General features: G+C 32.5%; 1 protein-coding gene and 1 long non-coding RNA gene across 7 annotated transcripts in view; both read left to right on the plus strand.

The window, feature by feature from the left end:
• The first annotated feature begins 2,932 nt into the window (after positions 1-2,932).
• Rbp6 (RNA-binding protein 6) overlaps positions 2,933-15,209 on the plus strand; it is a 412,235-nt gene continuing 399,958 nt past the window's right edge. For 2 of the 6 annotated variants that reach the window (XM_085205321.1, XM_085205324.1), the window contains exons 1-2: positions 2,935-3,134; positions 3,208-3,248. In XM_085205321.1, coding sequence (XP_085061447.1) covers positions 3,073-3,134; positions 3,208-3,248 — 103 coding nt within the window. In that variant the 5' untranslated portion in view covers positions 2,935-3,072. Of the gene's footprint in view, positions 3,135-3,207; positions 3,249-15,209 lie in introns of all 6 variants that reach the window. The other 4 variants (XM_085205322.1, XM_085205325.1, XM_085205323.1 and 1 more) reach the window with 3 other exon arrangements.
• Positions 3,255-15,209, plus strand: part of LOC146527804 (uncharacterized) — a 62,944-nt gene continuing 50,989 nt past the window's right edge. Inside the window, exon 1 of the long non-coding RNA XR_014879202.1 lies at positions 3,255-3,840. This is a non-coding gene — a long non-coding RNA (uncharacterized LOC146527804). The remainder of the gene's footprint in view (positions 3,841-15,209) is intronic.

The raw sequence follows: 15,209 nt of genomic DNA on the forward strand, positions 1-15,209 counted from the left end.
GACTTCGTTACTAAGGATTGACAAAATGATTGGTACCACACCACCAAAATAACATAATTTTTTAAAGTTTATTACGACTTTTATTCAACTATTTCAGAAAATAAAATACAAAAAATCTTCCTAATGTAGTTACAATTTAATGAGCTTATATTACTTTAGTAATTTCTTTTATTCATAATGCGGAAATTAGGTTTTCTTTTTATTCGTATATCATCATATTTTTCATAAATAACGTTATAAAGTGGTTCCCAAATGTATTAATTAAATAGACTATATTTTTTAACATTTATGTATATTTTTAAATCAGTATAAAGTATTACCCGAAAATAATATATATTACAATATAGAACATACGAAAGATAAATGGAAGACCACACAATACAGATAAATCAATACGATATTTTAACCTCACGTTCCAAAATAGCAGGTTGGAGCTACATTTATTTAAGCACGTAGACTAATGTTCGACCTATATCCGATTTAGGTTCGAATTCTGTCTGGAGCCATTAGATATTTTAGGCAACAAAAGATAATCCAAGAATAGTAGAGTGTACTTTAGTAGGTACACATAGATAAGAGTTTGACTAAAAAGAAAGTTTCCAATGCAATTTAGTTGAGAAAAGAATAATAAGTCCGAAGTTGCTAGTGTAAAAAATCTTAAAGTCTTTTTAAATTTTAATTCGTTGTGATATACACAGTAATTAGGTAAAATTATTTTCGAAACATCAAGTTATCATTTAAAATTTTATTTCTCAAATAAGTATGGAAATAAATCATAGATACCTATAAACGATAACTGAAAATGATTTAATAAACAAAAAAATACAAAAATGTATAAGATCTAGTGAAACATTACTATGTCATTAATATATATGTCATTCTTTCCGGTCATTACGACTCGTGTTTGTTTATATAATAAAAAATAACATTTGCTTTATAAACTATTTTAATCTTCGACATACGAGCAGGAAATAAGTAAGCACCTTCACCTATGTTTTACATTTCTGTGAAATGTACTGTTGAAAGAATATCGAAAAATTTGTACTAAATTAATATAATTTCCAATATATATAGGAAGGCTACCTACTCGTAAAAAACGTTATATCTTTAAATAAGAGCAAGTGAATTAAGTGATATATTTGAAGTATGTTCTGTAGAGACGAAATATACGAGATGGATGTGGAAAAGCATATTGCTGAAAAGTGAGCGGTAAGAGAGGTAGGGGAGATTTCGGTTGACCCTCGAAAATACAGTATATAAGATCCTGGAAGAAGGTCACGTAAAAAGCACGAGGGCTCCCCGGATGGCATGTATGAAGAGGTCGAGGCGAAAAAGGTATGTAGAGACCATAGCGTTTGGCGCTCCGTTCTTTCTAACTATCGCACTAGGGTGAAGCTAAGTTAAGTTTAAGTTAAGTAACACTAATAAATAAATCTAAAGGCCTAATATATAAATCAATTGTTAATAACAACGATGATAGCAATTTAGTTTTATATTTCACACTACAAAAAATATCAATTCTCCATAGAAAATGTCCAATATTAGTGTATAAAACAGTCTCACCGCAAACATTGCAGATCTAACGGACATTTCATACTTTGGTCGGTCGCTTATATTTTGTACCCTGATTTCTAATCCCGAGTTATTGCGTTTCCGTTGACTTAACGGAAAGTGTCATGTTGGGTAAATGGAAATGTAAGACCAGTGAGGGAAGGATGTAATAAACTGGTGTGAGGTTTTTCCTCGGCTCTATGTTATTTTTAATACGTTTATAAATATTTTTATGAAGTTTCAATAAATAATATTATAGTTCTAAAAGTTATTTCATTAATTTCGTCGTGCTTTATCATTGCTTTAATGACGTATTTGTATTATATTGTTAAACGTATTGATATAATGTATTTTATTAATTCAAAATTATTCGGTAAGTTTTAAAGCACTGTTTATGAGAATTGCTTTTAGTACAAGTATTGAAATTATATCTCTATTTAGGAAAACGTATAAAAATTTGATTGTAGCAGGCATTTAACATCTCTTCACCTATACCTTATAGGTTCGAATTTAACGTTCAAATACGTTTTAAAGAATATACATATATTTCTATCCTTAGTGTGATAGCACCTTAAAAAAATTAAAAAATATAACTAATTCATTTAAAGTCGGGTCATCACGTTAGTCGTATAACATACATTAATGCTGATGCTCACCTCAGTTAAATATATATTAATGTAAATTTAGTTATAGTAGTTTTTATTATATATGTATTTAAAAAAAAACTTATGTATGGATTTGTACTTGTTGAGTGGCTATAGTATATGCAAAATATATTTTACAACGAGTCCACGTGTTTCACGCAGTTCACCGGCCCCCGGTAGGTGTTCGTCGTAGCATGTGACTGTAGCGTCGTAGTGACTGGTTTTGCGCGCTGAATTTATTTCATAACATTCAATAATCTTACAGTTATATTTAAGATTTCTGATGCAATAAATACGTAAATAGCTTATAGGTGTATGAGAGTGTATTTATGTATGTATAGATGTATGTAGCGATGTTTTCACATAAAATATTGAAATAACTCATGAATAATTATTATATTATTTCGACTATTTTATTTTAATCGCTTATTTAAGGCTTTTGATATTCTGTATGGTTGCACAAACAATCATAAAGTTGATAGTTTTGTATCTTCAAAAAGTTTTATTTATCGAAATTTCGAATGATAGTACAGTAGTAGAGTACAGCGTGACGTGTGGGGGTGGGCAGCGATGGGCGTGCTCGAGGGCGGCCGCCGTGGGGGGCGAGCACGTGGCGCGCGCTCACGTGGTGGCGGCGCACGTCCAGCGCGCCCGTGAATGAATCGATGCGGCGGAGGTGCGAGGGGGGGCGCGGGGGGGCGCGCGGGGGCGGGCGGCCGCCCCGCTGCGTGGCGGGGTGCGCCGTCGCGGCAGTCTCGTGCCGCCGTGCCGGTAGTCGGTAGTGCTAGCGACTCCGGGAGCCGTCCCCGCCGCGTTTTGCTCGATCGTAGTCGTAGTGTGTCCGCCGGCCCGCCCCACGCCGCTGGCGTTCAAACCCATGGAAACCCAGAGTCAGGATGTCACAGCCCACAGCCCCGCTGAAGTGCCCAACGACCCGGGGTATGTGTGCTCGCAGTGGCCGCGTGCGGTTCGCTTCCGGTTTCAGGATCTAATCGTCATGTTTATCTTGCAGGAAGATGTTCGTCGGAGGTCTCAGTTGGCAGACTAGTCCAGGTACGCAAGTCGAGCGCCGGCCGTGCCCCGTGCGCGCCGCCGGAAGTGCATCCGATGCATTCGCCGATATCAGATCGCCTACTTAGATAACGAGAGATCACCGTCTCTATCGTGCTATACTACGGAAAACTCGAAACGTTTTTAGTGATGTTGCGTTTCCGGAATATAAACATCGACAAAAGTTTGGTAATCAGCTGATTGGCCGTGTTCAAAACTTTTCGTTATCGGCTGAAGGCATGTTCTGCATGTCACCACTTGTGCTAGAGACGCCTACTGTTGCTAGTTAAGGCGCGGGATACTCATTAATGTTGATAGGTACAGTAATTCAGTTAAGATGTCAAGGTGTATCGGCAGTCAGGTGTACCGTGGCGGCCATGCCGGTTGCGCGCGCAGCTTTTCCGGCTGCTTTGACTTATACATCCTTTAAGCGATACTCACCCCTATTGTACCCAAGTTTTAGTACGAATTTGTGATCAGGTTTCGTAAACTGACTTTTCCTAAACAGTTATCACAACATAACCTCAATTTCGAGTACATACCGTAGAGCGCGGCACCGGCCCTTTTGCCTTATATCTTAACAATTGGCTTTGATGTAAGTGAAACATATGTATATAGAATATAGAAAACTAAAAAGAAAATTGTTTTATTCCAATCCTGTGATGACTTTCTTATTATTATTATTTTTTATTTTGGAAATGTTTGTCACTCTGGTATAAGTAATAATGATTTTTGAAGAGTGCTACAAAATATCTTTTCTTTTTATTTTTTAAAATTAATTTTAAATTAATTTTGCGATAAGTTAATAAGTAAATAATTAATTCAAATTATTTGCGCGTTTGTTTCTAGTAAAGGTCCGGTGCGCGTGCGCAAGAGATGTGCCGCTTGTGGTATTGGGTCGTTCGCCCACGCTGCACTTTGATCCCCATATCTATGCCAAGTTTGTTCTTCTTTGGAGATATCTAGGGCGATATATCAATGATTATTCAAAAATATAACATATATATACTTATTTAATATTATAAAATTAACAATAAATGATGTTTTTCGTAAATCATTAATTGATTGTAAATTGTTGATACTTTCCAATCCATTCCATTCAACGCTCTAAACTCACGAACTCTCACTTTTTGCGACTAGTACGTAGTTTTGTGAAGGTTTTTTATACTTATTGTTATATGAATGTTTTTACAGTATTCTACTTGTGGCAAAATGCCAAATATTGCTCCAAGAAAAGTCACTAGACGCTTATATAAAATAGGTACATAAAAGTAAAACTTAAATTATTTAGAACGACCTGCCTTAAAACATTTTTAAAGAGAGCTTAACTTGTTTTATGTAAGTTATTTCTTCCTGACGCTGTTTGTTAGTTCAACATATCTACTCTAGTACAGTTTAAAGATAAGATAATTTTTAAAATTAATATCACGACACCTGGTTATCGTAATAGATAAACTTTAAAATGCTGCGTCTCAGTGTAATCTTAAACATAAATGTGTCTGTTAGTAAAAAGCAGATTTAATTTAAATGTAAAATCCTATCATAATATGATTAATTTAATATGAATAATTATTAAAAAAAAATATTTAAAAATGTATAATTTATTATAATTTCATTTAGTTTACTCAAAATGATACGTATATCGTAGGATTTTTCTTTAAAGGCTTAATAATTATTTAGGACAGACACTTAAAAATATAGATTAAAATAAAAAAATATATGTTTGGTGATTTTGCTTGTATAAGTAAACTTATTGTTATATTCAATGGTTTCCTATAGAGCACAGGGTTAGTTATTATAAGTTTGTTTGTTGTAGAAATTCATTATTTAAGTATTGCAAGCGTAAGCCGTTTCATACCAAGGTAGTTGTAGACAAAAGGTTGAGCTCCATTATCTGGCTCACTTCGCGCGTCTGACATATCATTGACACACCGGCTCTAAGACGTAACAGAAATAACATTGCGAAATACATACTACACGAGTCCTTCGTGCAGCACTAAAGCACCAATATAATGGGATAAGTAAAATGTTAATTCGAAACCTCAACATTCACATATAATTGAAGGACATAAAGGAAATAAAAACTCTACGTCAACTAGGTCTAACGATAAAATATTTATTTATTGGTTTAACATGTAAATATTATTTATGTTCACTAAATATATTCATTCCGGTATTGTATAATTCACAGAACTACCTTTACCATTAAAAGAAAACATTGATGCAATCACATAAAATTTTCCTTGTTTATAGTACTCATTGTACATTTTACTATTATTCATTTTATTATATATATACAATAATCTATAGATATCAAGAGGAAAAAATCTCGTTATGTTATAACTTTTGACATATCCATACCTATATTATAAATTCGAAAGTAACTCTGTCTGTCTGTCTGTCTGTCTATCTGTCTGTCTTTTACGCAATCAGGGCCAAACCGCTAATTCAATTGTGATAAAATATTCATATAGAGATACTTGAGGGTACCGGGATGAACATAGGATACTTTTATTTCCTCATATTTGTAATATTTTCGATATATACCAATATATTAAAATACTTATTAATTTGACATGCAATTTATTCCGCCATGTTAATAACAACCCTCGTTGCTAAGCAACGATTTGCAAAGTTTGCTGTTAGAAAACGTCACCCAAAATGAGCTTGCTTAACGCATCTCTCTATTGAAAACTGAAAATAATTTCATGAATATTCGTATAGTTCAAGCGGGCTTAGCCGCGTTCGGGTCCTCTAGTATATATATATATATATATATATATCAAAAAGATAAGGATTGGATTAAATGGAAACGAATTTACTTTGCGAGCTAGCTGTTCGCGAATCAGCGGCTTTAGGTTATTGCGTGGTCTGCTGGTCCCGACACAATACAGATGAGAATGGGATCGACGGTGAACTCGTTACGGTTATTACCACAACGATTGTCTGTCCGTATAGCGGTCGCGCGACGAGCACTGCATCTTTTGCAAGTACTTACTCAATTTCTTGTTATAATAAATTACTTTGAATCTTCCGTGAGCCTTGTAAAATGCAATCAAAACTTAGAAAGAACGGAAACTTTCAGCTATTGTATCTTCATTTTATTCAAATGGTCTTGACGGATTTTACCTATTGAGATACGAAATCCTATAAAAATAGGAAACTTTTAATAATATGTACGATCTTGTAATAAAATGTAGTTGTTTAAATATATAATATTCATTTTCCGAATATATTTTCAAACTACATACATATAGAAAGTTCATTTTTAGAAATATTTTATTTATGATAACTGAGCAGCTTTTATAAAAGAGCTTTGCCATTGCTTCTAATCAAAAACCTTTGTGGCCAAAATAATGCGAATAGTCTACACGAAATAGTCTAGAAGTTCTATCATTGAATTTTGTATCAGAGACAAAAGAACTGAAAGTCCTCTAGCATTGAAAGGGTCACTACAGAATTTCTTCGCCAATTTCGAGGGATACACTTTTTCCTTCATCTATTATTAATCCCAAGACTTAGCATACGCTGAATAATGCATTAGTCGACTCGTGCAGATTGAACGGATTGTCGTTATTTAATTTCCACTCTGAAATTGGTGCGATAATGTCGTGAATATTAATTTACCAACCATTTTATAATATTACTTATTCAATGAATATATATTTTTTATAATTATCCAGTTCAATGATTTAGACTTTGCGATTTTTTCTTTATAAACAAATATTTCCATGATATGTCTGTCTTCTTGTTATTGTATTCATATAACAACATCACGAACTATTGGTAAATAACTGTCTTGTTTAATACTTTTAAAAAATATTTATTTTATTCGTAATAATAAAAATGTAGAGACTCTTTATATTTGAACTACAGTAAGCTTATGGTATAAGTTGTAATAGTACTGTTCTAGGTACAAAATTATGAAAATGATTTATTATTAGCAATAAAAACAATCTAATATGATTATTTATAGTTAAATGAACTGAGCGAAATGAGCTGGTTTACAAATGGTTTTGATTTATTATGCTCGTTCCAGTTAAGGATGTTCTATGATATTTCCTCGGTGTTTGATGTGGTAGGCGGATTATTTTAGTTCGGTTAAGCAAGAAATACAAAAGGTTACTTGGTTAACCACAGTTAGGTAGGTACAGATATGTAACTGCTTTATTTCTAAAGGTAGGTACTTAGTACACGCTCCAAATTTGTAAATAACATAAGAACCAATGCGTTTCTTAAAATAACACTATTGTAGTAAATCCATTAATTATATTGATATTAAAAATATTGCATATATTTCTTTAAATTGCGCAAATATTAATATTTACCTTTCACACACCACGCATCAGATAAATTAATTAATACTCCCAACGTTATTACAGCAAATTAAAAGAAACATTAACTCTATGTTAATGTTGCAAGAAATAATTTGTATAATTTCTCATTTTCCTGCACGCTTACGTAACATCCAAGCCATACTTCCAGACGCACATCCACGCTCGTTCGGCACAGACGACACACGCCAGTGCGTTGTTGTCATTACTCATATGTCGCGCACACGACTTAACGCTACCGATCCGCTGTCACATGGCGGAGCCCCCATAACCAATATTCAACTTTAAAACGTAAAACATAGAGAATATTCCAGGCACGCGCCGTACGCCTTTTGTCCCATTTCTCCATTCCAATGAAAGAGAGCAGCACATCTTCAAACGACATGCTAATTGACGGCGGCGTGAAGCGAAAACTAAAAGCTGAGTCTATTTTTTAGTTTTTAGTAACGCCGCCTGTGACGTTTATTCTCAAGTAATAGAAACTTCGCTGGGTTTAAATTTAAAATGTCTGAAATCGCAAATGTTAGTTAATGCTTCTCTTGTTCGTATTTCTTAACATCTTAGCCGATTTTATTGTCGTTGATTTATGTCACTATGAGTACGGTAAGGAATGTCGTTTTTTATTTAAAAAATGTTAATTACGCACATCTCACGCCAGCGAGATAGTTCCTATATAAATCATTGTGCAAATGCCTGCACTGAATCATTCTCACGTATAATGTACATACGTGTAATTAGACGTATATTTTTTTCTCGCAAGTCATTCTAAAGACTATTATAAAAAAATACTGTTTCAATAAATTATAGCATCAAAGAGGAAGACGAAGGGTCTCCGCAAAGAAAATACTGAAATTAATTGTTGACTTTCACTGGTAAATATTTATTTTACTGTTACAATAATTGTTTTAATTATTTCTTTTTTTTTTATTTAAATTATTGTAAGATGTTTTGATTTTTAATTTTTGAACCACCACAAAAAATTTTGTATTTTCAAATTACATTTTAAAAAAGATAATTTACCCTTTTCCTGTTAAGAATTATAAAATAAATTATTTTTAATTAGATACATCACGTATATCCTCGTGATATATATTTAGGTAAAATATATTAAAATGACATAACGTTATAAGGATATTAGCTATTGTTTGCAATGATTTATATGCATATCAAAATCAATCTACTCCATATGAGGCTATTGCATTTTCGTCAGTTTGTGTCAAACGTCCAGTGCACAACATTCTGTCATACATTATTAGTTCATTCTATTTTGATTCATTATTATATTCTGTTATCACTTTGATTGATTTATTATATTCCATTTATTATGATACAAAACTAAATTGAAATTGAAGTTAAATTATAAAACAATAACTGGTTACTTTAATAGATGACTTTACTCCATTTCTTAATAATAAAGTTCTTTGCGTATATAGACCCTTCAGGCTTCAATATTAAGAAGGGTGTTTTGAGGGGTGGGAGATACGAAGCGACATATTTAATTTTGGATCAAGATAAATATTTATGAAATAAAATCGAATTTAAACGTAGAGTCTATGTGTAGGTATGATAAAACTGCACTTGACGGTCTTATTTATTGCTATGTTTATACAGCACAGTGTACATACGTTATTGCACAACTCTATAAGCAATAACGTGCGTTTGCTTCGGAATCCAATCTGCACTCATTGATTTTGTAAATATCCAGTGGGACACAGCTGGCTCGATAGATTCACGGAATATTCAGAAGGAAAATGGAATTTCGGCCAAAATACGTACTCTCGTTTTATTTGTATAGTTTATTGTGAGGGTAAAAAGGCATATTTATATTTTTCATAAAATTTGTTTTTGTGTCGTATAAATTATTCGACGGCTAAATATTGAGAATTAATACTTAGCCGTCGTATAATTTATAACAGAGGATTTTTTATATTTTTTAATAAATTTAAAAATTCTAATCTTCCAATATTTTTGGATTTGGCCTTGAAAGACAAACTGTTTGTTTACAATATAGCGGGATCATAAAAAAATCTCGAAAAAATTTCTTACTGTCGTACAGTTGATAAAATAAATATTTTTAAAAAATCCATCAACGCACAGTTCTAATGTCTAGCTGAACGTGATGGTTGTAAGTTCAAATCCCACTCTGATTGAAGAAAATGCTAAGGAAATGCAAAGGGTAGTTCTGTCTGAAAATGGTAGTAAATTTGAAAAAAGAATAGGTAGTGAGCCGAAAATATGTTAGTAAAATAAAAAAAAAACATACAGTCGAATTGATAATCTCCTATTCTTACAGAAGTCGGTTAAAAAAATACTAGTATTACTTTGAAATAGCGACATTCACATTAACTGAAAAGTAATCCAGGTACCTACAGCATGCTGATTTGCGAAACTCAACGATGCTCTCTGTCTTATAAAGGCAGAGAAACGAAAATAATAATTTCGCTCAGTTAACTTTATATAATTGAAAGAATTACTAATATCCCTCTACCTGTAACTATTCTTTTATATTTTAATACTGTTCTCTAAAAATACAGCTTTTATCTAAAGCAAATATTTTTGTTAACACATCTGGCCGTCCCTCTATATTTTATTTATGAATCGCCATCGCTTCTAACTTTCTGGCCTTGATTCTGAATGAGTATAACTGATATCTTGTTGTTTGTGATTTATATTCGTAGATATCGACGCTATATTTGTGTTGTTAGATTATCCACCTACGACCTTAAATGTCAGTTTTAAACTGTTTTGTCGTGTAATTTTGATATTTTTACTATTTTCTGTTAGTACATGTATAAAATACTTTAAATATGAAGTGAAAATAATATAAAAAATATTTTTTAATTGTTATATGGTTCATAATAAAATTAAATTTTGAATATTGGTCGCCAGCTTCCCAAACTCTGCTCTGTCCAATTTACCACGTTCCACGGATTTCATGTCGTTCCATTCTCTCATTTTCTCATACATATACTGAGTTTAACAATACATATTATACTTTATAAAAAAAAGCATTGTAAAATAAATAAATAATTGACTCTACTTACTTGACTCGAAAGGAAAGAAATTGACAAAGGTACCTACCGAGTCTTTAGTTATTAATACACAAACAACTTAGATCATTACAGCAAAAAAAAAAATCCGTAATCCGTAATTATTTTACCGTAAATGTAATATTTATAAGCCTTCACTCTTATGAAATCTGAGTTTTACGTGATAATCGTAATAATCATCGGCTCGTTGACGTGTCGTGCAATATTAATTAAAAGTTTATTGAATTCGATGCAGGCGAAAGTAATTATCTCTGCAATACTGAAACTCGTTTTTATGAGTAGCGTTTGTTATTATAGAATCCCATACTCTACACCGTTCGTTACCTACGCATTATATGAAACTGTCTGTCTATTACAATGTATGATGACATCGCTGGGGAAGTGTGTATGTAAATGAGGAAACTTATACTACCATAAAAAATGCATTTTTTATTTTTCCAATATGGAACTTCACTTAATTAACTATGTTTTAAAACAATGAAATGAACCAAACACATCTTTAATTTAGTTAGAAACGTAATTCATGAATGAGATAACGTAGAGACATGTCACTTTGACTCTTGACTTTATTTATTTCTTGTCCATTTAAAGCCATTGCCCACTTTGTCTAAGCAAATCGAAAGAAGAACACACAGATAACAGCTTTTTGCAAAATTTGAACCCACACCTATCAAGTACCCGTCATACACATCACAACTGTACCAGGACGGTGTAATTAATTTTATTCACATGTAAATGTAACGATGACCGCCGGTATTATGTGAGCGGTTTATTAGTTTGGCCTTCGTTCGTTTCATCAGAATATGCATCACAATGTGCACTAACGCACTGCACTAATCTTTGCCAATTGTTAATGTTGAAGGATATACTGCGTAGAGGTTGTAGAGTCGAGAATTCCATTTTGTTTTCTAATACAGAAGTTGTTTACGTTTGGGCTTAGGTAAATTACCAAAGACGAATAGCTGAGGTGATAAATATTACATTTGATAGCTGTCGCTGTTAATAGTTGCCGTTAAATAATTAAGTACGAATTGAATTTGTTTGATATGTTTGATATAGCGTACGTGACCTAGTTCTATCGTTTCTCATTTCTAGATGGATGTATCTAGTGCGTTTTAGAGACATTTGTAATAAGTATGTAAAAATTTGGAAAATTGGTATTATAGATAGGTCTTAGTCTTTTGTCAGAAAAGAAGCTAATATTCGTTATTTTTCCACTGGACGCAAGGTGTAGGCACTTTCTTTAGATTTTTACTTCTTTTTCAATTAATATAAATATAATTTTGAGCTAAAATATGAAACTAAAAATTATGTATATAGTATCTACTATATTTATAGTGAGTTTCTAAGAAAATTTAATGACATTCCCGTAGCCTGTTAAAGTAGACGTTTACGTCGCTTGTCAACAGGCAATAAACATGTTAAAAGTAGTGTTGTGCCATACATATCATATATAATAATGATTGATAACGTAAAATAGGGAAATATTAATACTTTTCCTTGTATATTCATTTAGTTTCTATATTCTTATTATAAAAAAATAATTTACATAATTAGATTTGAATACTTTTTTTAACTTGAGGCGTAAAATTTTTTTTTTATAAATTTGTTTAATTTGCAAAATGAAAATGTCAAAATGTGTTTTAAATTTTACATTTTTCCGAGCTATACAGTCCAAAAAAAATTACAAAAAAAACTCTATATTTTAAATACATCCCCAAAAAGCGAAATTTTCTTAACAGACCACAAATTTAAGAGAAAGTATTTGGAGGGGAGCCAAAATACGTGTTTTAAACCACCACGATATGATCATAAACGTAAAGAAATAAACACAAACCGTGCCCAACGTAAATTAACATCGTAAAACTATTAGTGGATGCTTTTTGCGGCTTACATGATTAAGTACGTACTAATTGACACTCGTTGCTGGTGTGATCTTTGAAAGATGGTGTTAGTTAACAATTCGGGATTTCACGCATCATTTTCTATCCGTCACCCTAATTATTAGGCACTAGCGATTTTCTCTTGTTAAATTAGAATCTCAACCTCTAAGTTACATATATTATGCACTATATTGTATAGTGAGAAATATATGTCATCGTCGCTCTATTTTTATATGTCAACCACATTTTCCACCCACCCCTTGAATGTAATAATGATAAAAAAGAATATTATAAATTCAATTCTATTTATATTAACTAGATACAAATAAAATTATATTAAATAATTCAATGTGATTATATCACAAATCTAATATAACCAATCATCACTAAATCCGTTGCAAGAAAGACGTTTGCAAATTAAACTTGCGTAGGTTTAATACGAAATAAACATCAAAATAATCTGTCACGGCATTGCACAGTGGAATTTAGCGTGAGTGTGACATTCGGCTATATTTCGCGTAGAATTTTGAAGCGGTACGTTATTTTAATTTAAGACGTGCTATGCTTAACGTGACCAGACGTCCCGTTTTGAGCGGGACTGTCCTGTTTTTCGTTTGTGTGCCCCGTTGTCCCGAAACATGCCAACGAGACGTAAAATTGTCCCGTTTTTTCGGAATGGCATGTAAATTTGGTCGGTCGAAACAAGTTTCCCAGTGATTATCTCAATACCCTATTTTCATACGTGAAAACTAGAGAACATTTCTAAGAAAAACGAAAGCCATCCTACAATGTCCCGTTTTGAACCGACCAAAAAATGGTCACGTAGCTATGCTTCAGTCGGTGGGCAATCTATTTCTGTCGCGAGTGAATGACAGCTAGCTAGGAGTGGCGGAGCCGACTGCACGGCGACCTTTGCGCGGCGCGCACGCACTGCACCGCTGGCCTCTGGTAGCTGATAGCTGATAGCTGATAGCCGGGTGCTCTAGTCCCGCTAGGGTCTGTACACGACACGGCTACCGGTCCCGCCATTGAACTTTGTGATTCTATGTCTTATCGATGTTTAGTTCGATATAAATCATAACAAGTATTTATCTTTCATAAAATGGAGTAAAACTTAGTTTTCTCGTACATAACGTATAGAGAAACTACATTATAAAATAGTAATTTTAGCTTCAACTGAAATGTTTAATGTATAAAAATGTTTTTTGATCTCCCCTCTATTGGCACATGCATGCGGACGTATGCAGAAATAAACAAACAAAAGTTGAGTCCATTCACTCTGCAATGACATTTCTAGTGTGCATTTCGTGCCAATCCTAGCCAATTGTATAGGATTTACATGAGCCTTAATGACGCATATTTGTTATGTCGGCATAATTTATAGCACAAATTAGTCCAGGATCTTGAAGTAACAGCGTTCATATGTAATATGTATTACAATGTTATTTGTGCGTGATTATTGATAGAGATACATAAATAATAATAATGAAGTTATTTAAAATAAAATAGAAATATTTAATATCTTCATATCTTCGCTCTGGTGATGAGGCAAAGCGTGGTGTTGAGTTTCGCCACTCAACACACAATGGAGTGTCTTTACTCTATCTATCCTGCTAAGTGCGGCACACAGAATAAAAATGTAAATAGCAAGTGTGATGAAGCAACAAATATTTCATGGAAACATTTTCAAAAAACCCAGAGAAAAGGTACGATCCAGCGTAACAGTGTGTAACCATCTCATGCAAAATTTACTCAAATAATGCAAGCAATGTTGTGAGCTATGTTACCTGCGAGTACTTTGACCTATTTTTCAAGTAAGTTTGTTTTTCCTTAGAACATTTATGTGAATAACAGTCGGATAAATGCAGAAAATCTTTTTTGAGGTTTGGCTCGATTGTGTTAATAAAAGCCAAATAGTTTTCCTCATTGCGTGCTATAATATTGACATTCGTTTTATGGATATGGATGGGAATTATCTTTGTGCTCGCGATCTGAATAATGTTTGTGGAGAGGTTCTGGTTCTGTTCAATTTTACTTTATGTTTCAATTATTTTAAACTATTAAGTGATGTTGTTAAACTATTAGACATAATATTTTCAATTTTCTTGCAATATTTCTTTAAATTTTTATAATTATCGATTCTTTTCTGTTTATTGAAATACGTTTTGTTATTTTAATAAAAAAATGTATTTATATGATAATCTTATCATAAAACTACTAAATATGTATTGAAAAATCTTATTTTCACAAACAAACATTATGACAGCAACGAATATCGATGAAATGAAGTTGATTGATAAAGGTAACGTAACCTTTTCTCATATGTAGATTGTTTAAAAATCTTGGTACCTTACCAAAAAAAATATATACAATTTATTTATATTCAACAATACAATAAACTTATTTCGAACTTCTAAAAATTAATTATTCCTGAATCATAATTGTATAAGGTTGTTAGAAAAACGTAGAGTAAAGTTATGAGCCAATTTCATTAATTAATAAAGAAAATTTACTATGTTTTCCAGCTAACTCTAAACGCTGTCGAAGCGACATTTAGTACTACCCTTAATCCGTCTAAGATTTAATGAAGAAGCGTGCATCTTCAATAAGTTTTATTAACAAAATTTATTACAGCTATTAGTATTTACAATGGACTGGTTGATAGTAATTAGTGTAATGTCGTTACAAATGTCCAAT

This window comes from Heliconius melpomene, chromosome 20, assembly GCF_056956725.1.
Source record: "Heliconius melpomene rosina isolate 202511_hmr_F chromosome 20, ASM5695672v1, whole genome shotgun sequence".
Lineage (NCBI taxonomy): Eukaryota > Metazoa > Arthropoda > Insecta > Lepidoptera > Nymphalidae > Heliconius > Heliconius melpomene.